Source organism: Prunus mume, linkage group LG6 (genome assembly GCF_029339155.1).
Source record: "Prunus mume cultivar Tortuosa linkage group LG6, ASM2933915v1, whole genome shotgun sequence".
In the NCBI taxonomy this organism is placed as follows: Eukaryota; Viridiplantae; Streptophyta; class Magnoliopsida; order Rosales; family Rosaceae; genus Prunus; species Prunus mume.
In genome coordinates this window covers 23,256,861-23,271,254 of record NC_142703.1, presented here as the reverse complement: position 1 = coordinate 23,271,254, position 14,394 = coordinate 23,256,861, and the positions used below count along the sequence as shown (strand labels likewise).

At 36.5% G+C, this 14,394-nt stretch overlaps 1 protein-coding gene and 1 pseudogene across 1 annotated transcript; both read right to left on the bottom strand.

The window, feature by feature from the left end:
• Positions 1-1,371: 1,371 nt before the first annotated feature.
• Positions 1,372-9,484, bottom strand: EMB2756 (transmembrane protein (DUF616)). The gene is made up of 7 exons (XM_008239090.3): positions 9,022-9,484; positions 7,779-8,540; positions 6,385-6,740; positions 4,956-5,167; positions 2,506-2,762; positions 2,228-2,406; positions 1,372-1,889 (listed from the first exon to the last, which is right to left on the bottom strand). The coding sequence occupies exons 1-7, from the start codon at positions 9,287-9,289 to the stop codon at positions 1,806-1,808; spliced, it is 2,118 nt and encodes a 705-aa protein (XP_008237312.2). The 5' UTR covers positions 9,290-9,484; the 3' UTR covers positions 1,372-1,805.
• A 506-nt stretch (positions 9,485-9,990) lies between these two features.
• Positions 9,991-10,109, bottom strand: LOC148916499 (5S ribosomal RNA; annotated as a pseudogene).
• Between the last annotated feature and the right edge of the window lie 4,285 nt (positions 10,110-14,394).

Sequence of the window (14,394 nt, the reverse complement as noted above, 5' to 3'; positions counted from 1 at the left end):
GAAAAATAGGCAAATCGATATGTGTTCATCTTTTTAATAACAATATGAGGGTATTATTAGTTAGTTGTTTGTTTGGGTTAGGGAAAATCTTTATTCTTTTGGAAACTATATATCATAACAAGATGAGGGTATTATTAGTAGAAAAGATGGATTATTGATGGTACATGATCACCAGCATTCACAATATTAGGGAAAATCTTTATTCTTTTGGAAACTATATATCATAACAATATGAGGGTATTATTGGTAGAAAAGATGGATTATTGATGGTACATGATCACCAGCATTCACAATATTACGCATCGCCATATATTGAGTTATTTATACTAACATCCCTTTGAGACTTTTTTTTTCCTTCACAAAACCCCTTGAGGTTTTAAAAAGTACACGAGCACGCTTGAGGCTTTAAATTATTTTCACAAAATACCTTTCCGTTGATTTTTGGTCCAAAGATTGATGATCATATATATATATATATATATATATATATGTATATATATATTCCAAATGATTGATGATTTTATATATATATAAAATTTCCAAATAACATAATTACCCTTTAAGATTAAATTACATATACATTTGTTGAGATTAAATTTGTTATTTGCATAAGTTGTTTATTTAGGAAATCATCAATTTTTGAACGAACAATCAACGAAAAGGAGTTTTGTGAAAACCATTTGAAATTTCAGGGGGTGTTTGTTTAATTTTAGAAATCTCGGGGGGTTTTATGAAGACAACACAAAACTCAGGGATGTTAGTGTGAATAACTCCCATAAAATCTCATCGGGAAAAGTTCGTAGTGTGGTTGTTGATTTTCTGCGGGCTTCACTCTTGTTTTGATTCCCCAAGTGTTGGTAAACACTAGAATGACCTTGAATGGGAGTGACTCATTCTTTCCATTCCCAAGTAAACATGCCATTATTGTGTTTTTGTTTTTTTGGGGGTTAAAGTTTGGGAGGACGTGGGGAAGGTGTAATTGGGGTTCGAATCTGAGACTGCTGCAAATGCTCTTACCACTGAGCTATGTACACGATGTCAAACATGCCATAATAGTCATCAAACCAATCATGTGCAACTCCGCAATGTACACGATGTCAAACATGCCATAATAGTTATCAAACCAATCATGTGCAACTCCACAATGTACACTATCTTGGATTTGTAGACTGATTCAAAAACTATCTTTAGAAAAGACAGGTGAAATTAAACCAGAATATGGGTAAGTTTTTGTTTTTATTTTTGTTTTTTAACTTTTTGGCCAGGTAGGTAAAACTGTCTTTAGAAAAGTAGAAATCAAATCACATTGCACAAACTAAACCAAAATATGAGTACCAAAGTAAAATACAGCCAATTACTCAACAAAGTCAATTCAGAGAAATCAATTATCAAATTGTATTGCCTAAAAAAATTATATATTGTACATGCTTGAATGACCCATTACAGAAACAACAAAACCGCAATATCCATTTGCTGTAAAATACATGGGACTATGATTTGGATATTCCTACTTGAGGTATTCCTACTTGCCTCCAGAGGGATCAATGAATGAAAAAATGGGATGAATACAACAAAGCTAATGCAGCTTGCATGCAGAGTTAAGTTTCTTTCCTGAAGAGGCACTCAGCGTGGTAGTAAAAGCAACTACTGCAGTACTTACTTCGCCCCTGAGAACTCTCTGGAAAAAAAGTTCGGCATCGCTATAGACTTCTTTCACCATGAGACAGTCGGCACAAACACAGTGAAAAGTGTGACCAAACGAGTCATATAAAAGCAGGTTTCAGCACAGCCAATCTAGAAGAGATTCACTCTGTTGCCCTTTGCCGAATATTCTGCTTCTCGTCTGACCTGTGGCGAAACAACTTAGCTATGGCTCTCCTCTCACAATCCTGCAATATTGATGAACCCAGATAAAGACTGTTAGATCCAATCCGTGCTCTTTTTTCTCTATTCTCCATAGAAAAATGATTGGCTTCTAAAGAGTCATTCTTCCCTACAAACTGAGGTGGCAAATGCACTATTTGACTTGTAAATTGGGATTTACCCACCTAAGCTTGTAAGGAGAATACTCCTTAGTCTTTATCCATATGGGATCCAAGCATCCTTATCCACTCATGTTGGTTGTGATGTGGAGAGGTAATTCTTACAGTTAATCCAATTAAATTCAAATTATTCATGTATTTTACATTCATTTTGGCTATAAACAATAATCCGCACAAATTTTCACCTTGAACATATTAAGCTGAAAAGGTTTTCCAGGATTCATCCTTCTTAACTTCTGGTACGTATATGCAAAACTTAGCTGATCACGAGGAGTAAACCGCTCAACCTCATTGAACCATAGACACGAAAACAAGTTTGACATAGGAGTGTGTGCCCGGACAATAAAAGATCCTTCTGGTACATCTGCAGATGCGATAAGACAAATTATGTCATATACTGGTATAGGAAAGTGCATTGCAGCCATAATATTTTAATGAAAATGTCTTTTGAACAAAATCATACTGCTGGGAAGAAGCTTGTTGGGATCCAAGGCGTTGAATCTTGTCAGGCCATCAGCCTGGTAGAATGTAAATTGTTGATCTATGATGGTATGGTTATACTTATTCAATCTCTTATTCTGTGCAACCTCTTCCCATACACAGTGTCGGTCGTAGTGATTTGAAATTGCATACTCATAACCTTTTCGCCACAAGAAGTATTCCAAAATGAGTAAGGGATCAAGTTGGAGGCGCAATTTGCTGTCCAACCAGATTGAATACCTGAAAATTTATGGAATAGTTTGAGACTCAAGCTAGTTTTCTTAAAAAAAAAAATACAAACTCAGCAAATAAACAGACAAATCCAACAAGCAATACATACAAAAGCATAAGTCCCACTACAATAATATGCTTCTTGTTAGATTTTGGTCTAGATCTTAGAGTTGAGTATTCGGGTTTTCAGTTAGTCCTTTATGACGGTTATTGTGTTAGGATAGTGGAACAAGGGGAAAATGTTTAGTGCTCACATCCATATCCCATTGTACTCAAAATACTCAAGACTTTTAAGACCTGAATTTAGAATATTTGAGTAACGATTCAAGTTTTCCATCTCTCTCTCTCTCTCTCTCTCTCTCACACACACACACACACACACACAAAACAAATTCTTTGTACAATGTTCTTTAAATCTTCAATTGCTAGCTTAATGTCACAATCCTCAGTGTTCTGTGTTCTTAAAAACCTGTATTATTTTGGAAAGATTTATTAACTGAAATCTGAATTCCATAATTCTCATGGACACATGCAAAATCTAATCTACACAATTAACATGTATAAATCCACAAGTTAGTGATGGGGACATCTTTGTCAAACCCATTAGGGTTTACAAACGAAAGAGATGGAAGAGGGAATTATTAATTAGTTTCCTAATTTATTTGTTAGTTCCTAGGTTCTCCAAGTTTTCCAGATTTCATTAGGATTTTTAGTTTTTCCAGATTTCGGTAGGATTTCTAAGTTTCCTATTTTATTTGGATTAGGATTTCTTTCCTATAGAATAAGTTTAATTTTCCTTTTGGAGTTGAGTTGAGATATAAAGAAAAGTTTATTTTCCAGAGATTGGAGACTACTTGGTGTGAAGCCAAACCCCTGGAGAGATTCCAGACCTATCCCTTTTGTTCTATTTTCTGTTTTTCATTGTTTTCGCTTCCGCTAAACTACCTAAATACTCAATTCACCCATATCCTACATCAAATTTGGTATCAGAGCCAGGTTTTCGTTTTCCTTGGGTTTGAAATTTTCAAATCTCTTTTTCTGCACATTGTATGTCGAGTGTATGGCTCCAACTACGGTTGGTAAGACAAACATGCCAGCAATGGTCTATGAACGGATTATTCATATGCCGGAAACTCTAACAAAGCAAGTGGCAGATTCCAAAGAACAATTCAGACTCATGGATCATCGTCTTGCAAAACTAGAAGCATCCAAGCACCCTTATGTGGATAAGTTTGACATGATCAATATTTGTTCAAAGGAGTCTCGAGAACGTCAATCCATTGATGTTTGGTAACAAGGAGAAAATTTTCAAGACAATACCACGGAGATTCAAGTAGAAGATGCTGGTCAAGGTGAGTTCAAGGAAGAAGTGTGTAAGCCTGAACTTCTTGCTAGTGTTGTCGACATTAAGGTTGAGTCTGGTGAGATTTTTCATCCTATGATGACACTAGTAAGTTGCCCATTGATTGAATCACCGTTCAGCAAAGGAGGGAAAAGTGAAACTGATCAGTCAGCATTCCCACAACTCATTGATTTTATCAGATTCGGGAGGAGGCAGAGGATGAGTCTATATGTTTGCACACTGATTCCAACTTCCAGGAATGTTACTACAATTCTAACTCGCCAGAGTCAAGTTCTTCTCAGCCAGGGAGAATTGATGAGGACATTTTTGTCAAACCCATTAGGGTTTACAAACGAAAGAGATGGAAGAGGGAATTATTAATTAGTTTCCTAATTTATTTGTTAGTTCCTAGGTTCTCCAAGTTTTCCAGATTTCATTAGGATTTTTAGTTTTTCCAGATTTCGGCAGGATTTCTAAGTTTCCTATTTCATTTGGATTAGGATTTCTTTCCTAGAATAAGTTTAATTTTCCTTTTCACTCTAGGGTTAGATTATTATAAATACCCCATCTATGTAATTCACTATGGAATTGAGTTGTTGAGATATAAAGGAAAGTTTATTTTCCAGAGATTGGAGACTACTTGGTGTGAAGCCAAACCCCAGGAGAGATTCCAGACCTATCCTTTTTGTTCTATTTTCTGTTTTCCATTGTTTTCGCTTCCGCTAAACTACCTAAATACTCAATTCACCCATATCCTACATCAATTAGCATAGTCGTTAAAAGCTTTAAAGACCGCTACCAAGTATAATTAACTGCCTAGAGGATGACAATTCAGTACAGTTTACTAGTTACATTCTCACCTTGCAGAAGGAAAAAGCCGATGAGGCAAAAGTTTTGGTATTTTTCCCACTCTACGCATATCAGTATATGGTAGGTTCTTCACCACCACAATCTTCCATAAACCAATAAAACCCATCCGATCTGGAATTTGCCCTTCTGAAGAAATGGTTTGCAAAGTAACTTCATCGACAAACATAACAAAGCAAACGTACTTCCTTGACAAACGAGACACCTGAAATTAAGAGAATTTCAATTGAGTCAATGTTCATTTTATCTGTTTTTTTTTGGTCTATGCCATTTATCACAACTTTATGTCTAAATCAAAGAATATTGACTAACGTTGAGGGGGGTTACCACAGTGGTTGTGGCTCTCCCCCTTCCCCCCTGCTTGGCACCTAGGATCGAAACCCCAGGGTTTCTTTCCTCCCAATGTAACCAAAAAAAAAAAGATTAACAGACACAATAAACTCAAAGTGGCATTGGTATTGAAAATTTCCGATGGATAACTCAACTTAATGTAGAGATGCTTTGAGAAATATTTAGAAACATGGATAGATTCACTTTCTTTCTAAAAAGATAGAAACTTTTATTAGCACAAACTCAAACTGTAAAGTGAGGGACAACAAGCCCATTTCTATTGTAACAAAACGAAACAAAAACAAAACAGAACAGCCTTATAGCTGCCTTCTAGTCTTAACAAATGGCAGAAAATTCGTGCATTAGAAACTTTGGCCCAAAGGGATGACTGAAAATTCACTCTAACGTACAACTCTTCCACATCCGCCAATTTATGTAAGCATAGCAAAATCCCCAGCCCTCTCACATAGCACAGAACAACTTGCATCTTTGGAATGAGACACATGTAAGATATAGGTCTGATATGTCTGATTTGTGACAGCATTAACAACCCAATTTCTATAGCAACCCCCATTAACTACTCTTTTATTTCTTCATTCTATTTGTCAAACCAACTGTTAGATTTGAAGCTTTAGGTATGAACACAATGTTCACCAAATTAAAATCAGATCTGACAGCAACTATCCATGGGCAAAATGCTAATATCTTATGCAACATAGATGTATAGTTATGGGTATTGGATTGGCTTGAAAATTTATGAGCAAAATTAAAACTTTGAATCTAATGGTTGAATTGATTATAAACAAATCTTATGAGTTAAAGTTCCATCTATTGTATTTAATTTCATTTGTTACCAAGTTAACTGAGCCTAAAATGTCATGGTGCAAAACTAGTATTTACGCGTGTCAATGGCTTTTAAATGCCCAATGCTCAACAAAGACAATATGCCAATATGAAATTTATAGTTTCATTTCTACTTTTTTTTTCTTGATAGAAAGATTATATGAAATTTGGATGACCTAAAACAAATGCAACATATCATTAAGAAAACAGTAGACAATTTCTTTTCCTCGGGAAAGGGATTCTCCTTACCGTTTTACCATAAGGCATCCTCAAGCGATCTGAATTTCCAAAGATGCAAGAGATAACAGCAATGTGGCATCTGCTGATGTAATTTGTGTCATCTTCTGCCAAGTCAAACCCAGTGCTTGGGGATTCTTTAGGACCCTTAACAAAGCCACACTTTATTTTTTGATCATTTGCCAAAAAGGAATTTTCCCGTTCTTGTAGAGTCTGATGCCCTGCAAATCTAGGTTCCCAATGCTCTTCTCCTTCAGGCTTGTCCTCTGCTTGAGTATACTGCATGCTGAACCTTGCAAACTTTCGACTTTCTAAAGGCTCTATAAGCTGTGCAGTAGAGTTTAAAAACTTCATCTCACAAGAGGAACCTGAAGAATATCAATATGACATGTCAAGAATACAACAACAACAATAAGGAGCAAACCCTATTAAAGCACCTAGATTGAAGGACAACTACTGTCATGACGTTGCATTCAACTATATGCATAGATCAATACTTCAGAAACTGAGCCAGAAACAAGAAATCTAAAAACAACTAAAGTGGCTCTTCTAAACCACCATGGCCTTACTCACAGCATTTACTCTTAACGACAATTCCAAGATACATACAAATATCAATACAGAGCAGTACGGATTCGTTAATCAAAAGCACAGTAGGCTTCTTTTCAAGTAAATGAAGTTTAAGTTTTTCAGTACTACGCTCATGATTTTTTTGGAATACCTACATCTTTTTTCATTTTAGTCTTTCTAACTAACGGAAATAAAACTAAGGAAATAAATATATAAATTTATAAATAAACCCAATACTAGACATGTATTTATAAAAAAACCCAAGCACTATTTAAACATAGAAACACACCCAAAATCAACCCCAAAGTCAACTTTTTGGGTGTGTTTATAAATGGGTTTTGAGTGTGTGTAATGATGGGTTTTGGGTGTGTTTATAAAGTATTTTGGGTGTTGGGTTTTTTTATAATTTCAACCTCCATTTTGGGTGTTTTAGTGAAACTCCCAAATAAATATGGGCTGCAGATAAATAGCCACTTTCTAAATAGTACCAATATACTGAAATGTATGCAGTTACCTAGTTGCAACAAGAATGAACTGTTTTGTCTGTACTAAGTCGACTTATATGATTTGCAATAAGAACTAACTCTTTTCTTTTGTCTGTACTGAGTAGCACTTCTATGATTTGCATAAAGATTCTAATTTATAATCAATGACATGCAGAAAGCAAGAGACCAAATGTCAAAATGAATGTCTAACCTAGAAGCAGAAGCCAAGTGTAATTCACTTATGCAAGCTGAATCAAATATCAATAATTGAGAAGATAAATATTAACTAGACGTGGTTCCTTCCACACACACACACACACACAAATATGCAACAAGAAACAGATATGTTACCAGAATATTTCCGGCGCTTAGGTTTCCTTTTTGAAGTTGATCGTGACTTTTTTGAAGATTGACCAGAATGTATACTGATATGCCTGGGCTTTGTGTTAACTTCATCAAGATTTCGAGAGTGCTGAACAGGATCATCTTCAAATGAATTGGTGGAGACTTTCTCAACCTTGTTGGCAACATTTTGATCATTAGTTCCGACATCAGGAAGATCAATGGACTCTCCACTATCTTCATCATGTGATTTTTCTTCATCAAAATGGTCATTCTGATGTCCCATATCTTCATATTCATCCATGTGAGTTTCATGAAAATCAATCCCATCATCATACTCGTCATCAACATCAATTACCTCCTTTTGCTTATCCAAATCTTCATCCTTAGATTCTCGACTATTCTTTAGAGAGGCCTCATACTCAGCTTCATAAATTTTCAACTCATTGCGCCCAGCTTCATTGTACAATCCACCTTTCCTACTGGAACTTTTAGGAAAGTCATCATTCAAGGACTTCTTGTCACTGTTTTTAACTCTCACATGAACATCACCCTTATCAGTGGCTTCATCACTAACACCTGCACTACTATCCTCATTATAATCTCCATCCCTTCTCCTATCATCTTTATCCCAATACCTAGAATCTCGACCATGAACTACCGAACCCTTCCCAAACCTAAGGACTTTAGAAGTCTCCGTGCGTGTCACATTTGTGAGAAAGTCAGGATCATTCTTTATGTCATCTTCCTCAGCATGAGAAGTATTTAGTTCTGCACCAACACAAGTAAGCAATCACTTGATGCTAAGCTAGGATTCATATAATTCCAGTACCAGATGCTGCTGCATTAAGTATACCACTTTTTCTTTATAACAAAAAAATAAAAATAAAAATAAAAAAAAGTTCCAACAACCATGGAAAAGAGAATCAAACAATTAAAATGTATCTGAATGTTAATGGGATTGATCCTTTTCCTTTATCTTCTCAACAATCAAGCAAAGTCATTAAATAATCAAAATGCAAGTGAAACATAACAAGATCAAACACAGATCTTTTAACCTAGATAGGAAATAGGAAATCAACTAAAAAGCAAACTACAGTGTGATCCTTTTTCCTCTATTGTCTCACCAGCCAAATAAAGTCCGCCATTGACAAGTAACTAACTACTTTCTTTTCATTTCCTACATTTTCCCGGGAACCAAACAAACCAATATTAAACACACACAAAAATTAAACTTGAAAAAGGAAAATACCTCTGCTGTTTCGGGAGAGGTAATAGAAGGCCAGAAGAGTAAAAACGAAGACTAGCGCGAGAACGAGGACGACGGTGCCAATAGAGATTCTAAATGGGCCCTTGTCGGATCGACCCGATCGTCGGGCCCGACCCGGTTTGTGCGGGGCGGTGCGGATCCCGACAGCGACGTGATCTGGTCCTCCTCCTCCTACTCCGCCGTTTGAATGGTGGACATCGTGCCCACGTAACCCCAACCTCTCCATCCCTGGCTGCCTGTGCTGAGCCATTCTTGCATTGTAATCTTTAATTTAACTCCTCTCTCTCTCTCTCTCTCTCACTCTAGTCTCTAGAGTCCAGACCAGAGAGTCCTAGGATTTTTTATTTTTCTGAGTTTTTCTTTCCTTTTCTTCTCTTTTTTATTATTTGTTTTTGTGGTTTTCTGTGAATATTTAAAAGAATAAAAAATAAAAAAAATAAAAAAACCAAAATAATTGGAGTTGTGTTTTGGGAGCGAGTGGGAAGGGAGGAGGGACGATGATGACTCAAATTAAGATCTTGTTAATTTGATCTGTCAGTGCCAAAATTGCACATGAGATCTGTTAGTTTCTCTAAAATAATGTAATTTGCTACCTTTTTTTTTTTTTTTTTTTTTTTCCGGAATAGGATTTCATTCATAAGCCAAAAAGGTATGCAAAGACCAGCACAAATACAGTAGCCTAGTTAAAATCTTCCTAGGAAAATTACCCATAGGTAGTAAAGAATATTACTCATGCCATGAACTAATATGAGAGTTCGACACACACCACTTTGGACTACTACAAAGAACTTGTAACAGACAAAAACAAAGCACAATTCCAAGCCCCGTAAAGAACAACCCACTACAACGTAATACTGTCAAAGAAAAACTCCTATGCACGCATAACGAGATGAATAAGACAAAGGAAAGCAAATACCCACGACAATCGAAACGTCAAAAGAGCAAAAAGAAGGAATGCAACACGAGGACTTCTCAGGAGGTCATCCATCCTAATACTACTCTCGCCCAAACTCGCTTAACTTCGGAGTTCTGATGGGATCCGGTGCATGTCAGTTGGTATGATTGCATCCGTTAGCTTATAACGTCTAAGTGTATATAAGCCACGTTTGAGCCATGCCATATGACTAGAGTTGGGCATATTGGATGAAAACCGGCCAAATGGCCTGAACCGAACTAGTCGGTGCGGTTTGGTGTGGTTTTCTTCTCCTTTTTGGTCAACGGAGCATGAATCGACCGAATCGCCTTCATGGTTCGGCGCTCGGTCCCCAATTTTAAAAACCGTCAGTGAACTGGACCGAATCGGGTATATTAAATTACATATAATTAAATAATTATAATACACGTGGATGATTTCTATTGGATTATGATTTATGTTCTTTGCACTTGTGCACAGCATATCCAAGCCATTCAAAACTTAATCTAAGTCGATCATCCCTAATTCAGTCGTGCGGCCTCATCCATCTCTCCTCACCTTTGCCTCTTCGACGTCGCCTTAGCCTCACCGCCTCAACCTCGCATCGTCACCACCACTCACCATCGACTTGGCGCCGTCGCATCGTCAGAGGTGCCTCTTCTTCATAGCCTGACTCACAAGCACCTCCCTCTCATCTTTCAGTCTCTCTGTCTCTCATCTCTACGTCTCTCATCTCTGAGTTTGTCATCACTCATTCTACTCTCTCATCTCATTTTTCAGACAAGGTTTCTCCTGCAAAGGTTAGTTGATTCCTCAACAATTTCTTTTTTTGTTTTGTGATTTTTGTTTCTGTTATAAACCCTAATTATTGGGGGTTTTGGTATAGCCCTAATTTTTGTAGTTCTTGCATATGCAAACATTTTATCGAGCAAATTGGAGAGTTTTGAACTGGTGCTTGTGTTGAAAATCAAGGGTAAGTTTCCTTTCCTTCCTATATATGTGTTTTGTTTTGTTTGTAAATTGTAACTGCTATCGCGTATAGTCTATAGATATCTATGATTATGTGGTGTGTATTGAAGCCTGAACACATAAAAGCCTCCAATTCAAGACTAGTTTAGCTGTCATTTGTTATCCTTGATTAGCTTTATTATTAGATAGAATGGGTTAGTGTACTATTAAGTATTAGGGAACAAATTTATGTAAAAGGCTTGATTATGCAGTTTAATTGGGTTATTGTTCAAGTCAAGATTATGCAATTTAATTGATAATATAATTACAATTTACTTTATTTGTATGAAAGCAATTGTGAATAATTTTAATCTATAGTCAATGGGTTTAATTTACATATGTTTTGAAAAACAATAATAAAGAAGTAAAAGTTTTTGACTCATAGCTTTGAAAATCTGTTTGGTGTGTAAATGTTTATTACATTTGAAATGTAATATGTTTTTGGCATATTTATGAGATTGCTTGTGAATATGTTTTTCATTTTATAGGCCTTAAAAATGTCAAATATGGAAGCTAGTCCTACACCCACAAGTTCAACAGATGATACACCACAAGTAGTTGGGGATGGAGCAGCTACACTCCCTTTACGTCCTCCCACTTCGGGAAAGATCAAGCCTACTAGGAAAGCATTGGAGGTATGGAAACATTTCATTAAGGAACCATTTGAACTAGGGAGTAATATAGGACCTAGAGCTTCTTGGAAGTATTGTCGTGCATCTTATGCATGTGATCCCATAAAAAATGGGACATCTACAATGATGCAACATTTGAGAGATAAGTGTACGCGGGGGGAGGGGGGGTGTCCATTAAGAGAGGAGAACAAACAAAAAGTTCTTGTATTTGATAACAAAGGAACTGTAGTTGCGCATTCAAATAGCATGGAGAGAAGTAGAATTGCTTGTGTGAAGATGATAATACTTGATGAGCTTCCATTTAGGCATGTGGAAGGTGTCGGTTTTAGGCTATTTATGAGAGAGTGTCAACCTAGATTTGATCCACCATCTCGTAGAACCATTGCTAGAGATGTGTGGGATCTTTTTCAAGAAGAAAAGGTAAAAATCAAGAGTGTATTAAATCTAAATTCACAAAGAGTGTCGCTTACCATGGACACTTGGACTTCCTTGCAAAATGTGAACTATATGGCTTTGACAGCCCATTTCATTGATGATAGCTGGAAATTGCATAAGAAAATCATCAATTTCTATCAAATTACAAATCATAGAGGTGAGGCTATTGGGAGACTTGTGGAGGATTGTTTGCATGATTGGGGAATAGATAAAGTTTTCACCATTACACTTGACAATGCTACGGCTAATGATGGGGCCATTAGGCATATGAAGAGGCAATTGAAGCTTTGGGGCACTCTTTTGCTAGATGGTGATTGTTTACATATGAGATGTTGTGCGCATATCCTTAATTTGATAGTTTTTGATGGGTTGAGTGAATTGCATGACTCAATTAAGAGTATTCGCGAAGCTTGTGTATATACAAGGTCGTCCCCATCTAGGTTCAACAAATTTAGGCATTGTTTGGCCTTGCAAAAAATTGACAGCGAAGGTTTATTACCTTTGAAGTGTAAAACAAGGTGGAACTCATTATATCTTATGTTAGAAGCTGCCTTAAAGTTGCAAAAAGAGTTTGATAGGTTGGAAGAGGAGGCGGCAGACTATGCATCTTACTTTCATCAAAGTGGTGGTGATCGTGATGATGGTATTCCGAAAAAGAAGAAAAGAAAGGTTCAAGAAGGAGAAATCTGCACTAAAAAAAAGTTGAAGCCTTCAACCGTTGCGGATTGGGAGTATGCAAGAGCTTTTGTGAAGTTCTTGAAAATATTTTAAGAGGCTACCTTAAAATTTAGTGCATATAAGACGGTTACTTCCAATATCCCCTTCAATGAGATGCTTTCTATTGTTGATGAGTTGAATGCAATGATTGTAAGTGAAGACATTTTTTTGGAAAAAAGTTGCAACTTCAATGAAAAAGAAGTTTGATAAGTATTGGGGTAATATTCAAGAAGTGAACCAAGTTTTGATTGTGGCGGTGGTGCTTGATCCCCGTTACAAAATGGACTATAAGAAAGTGATGATTTGAAGGTTACTCTGATGGTAGATGGGGTGAAGGATCTCTTAATGCGGATGTATGAGGCCTATAAGAAAGAGGAACCAGCAGCTGTCCAATCTACTGCAGAGGCTAATGTAGAAAGTGGAGGGGAGGTAAGAGTTGAATGCAATGATCCAAGACCTAAAAAATTTGAGAGAACAAGAAAAGATAGAGTCGTGGTTCAAATTAATAATGCAGTGGACAAGTATTTATTAGAGGCAGCTCAAGATCCAAAAATAGCAGACTTTGATTTGCTAGATTGGTGGAGAGAGAACTCTCCAAGATTTCCAGTTCTATCTAAGATTGCAAGGGATGTGTTTGCTGTCCCTGTTTCAAGTGTGCCTTCGGAAGTTGCATTTAGTATGGGAAAAAGGGTTGTGGATCCTTTTAGGGCGTCTTTGACTCCTAAAACAGTTGAGGCCCTTGTTTGCACTAAGGATTGGCTAAGCCAAGTGGCTTTTGACTTCAACAAGCAGCCAAGTGAAGATGAGCTTGAGTTTTATCAAGCTTTGGAGAAAATGGAATTAGGCACTGTTGTTATGTTTTAAAAATTTTTTGTTTTTTTTTGTTTTTTTGTTTTAACCTTGTATATTTGAATTTGTCTTATATGTTCTCTATTCTTGTAGATATTCAAACTTTGCAACGGAATGAAAATGAACAAGTGGCCACTGGCCACTAATGCTTACTGCCAAAAATTAAAGGAAGCATGAAGAATTGGTTTGTAAAGGGGCTGGACAGTTTGTATGCAGTAGGTTTATATTGGAGCTCACTTAAATATTTTATATTGGAGCTCTTTTTTGATGATATTGAAGTAGGTTTTTGAACATAACAAGATAGGTTTGTTACTTAAAGGGCTGGACAGTAGGAAGTTTAGATGTTGAAGCCTTTTTTGATGAGCTCACTTAAATATTTTAGAGTTGGAGCTCTTTTGTGATGAGATTGAAGTAGGTTTTTGAACATAACAAGATAAGTTTATTAATGAAAAGGACTGGACAGTAGGAAATTTAGATGTGGAACCCTTTTTTGATGAGCTCACTTAAATATTTTAGAGTTGGAGCTCTTTTTTGATGAGATTGAAGTAGGTTTTTGGCAAAAGATAGGTTAGTCAATGAGACAAACCTATCTTTTGCCAAAAACTTTTTGCACTTACAAAGATAGGTTTGTAAACTTTGTACTTTGTACTTCAAATGTGAAGGATGACAGGACCCGACCCAAATTCCACTTTCAATCCGAGCCAACCTGTTCGTGATCGACACCTGGCAGTGCGAACACAATTGACTTGGTTGTTTTTTTTTTTATTAAAACTTAATTTCCTTTAAATCCGACTTCTTCCG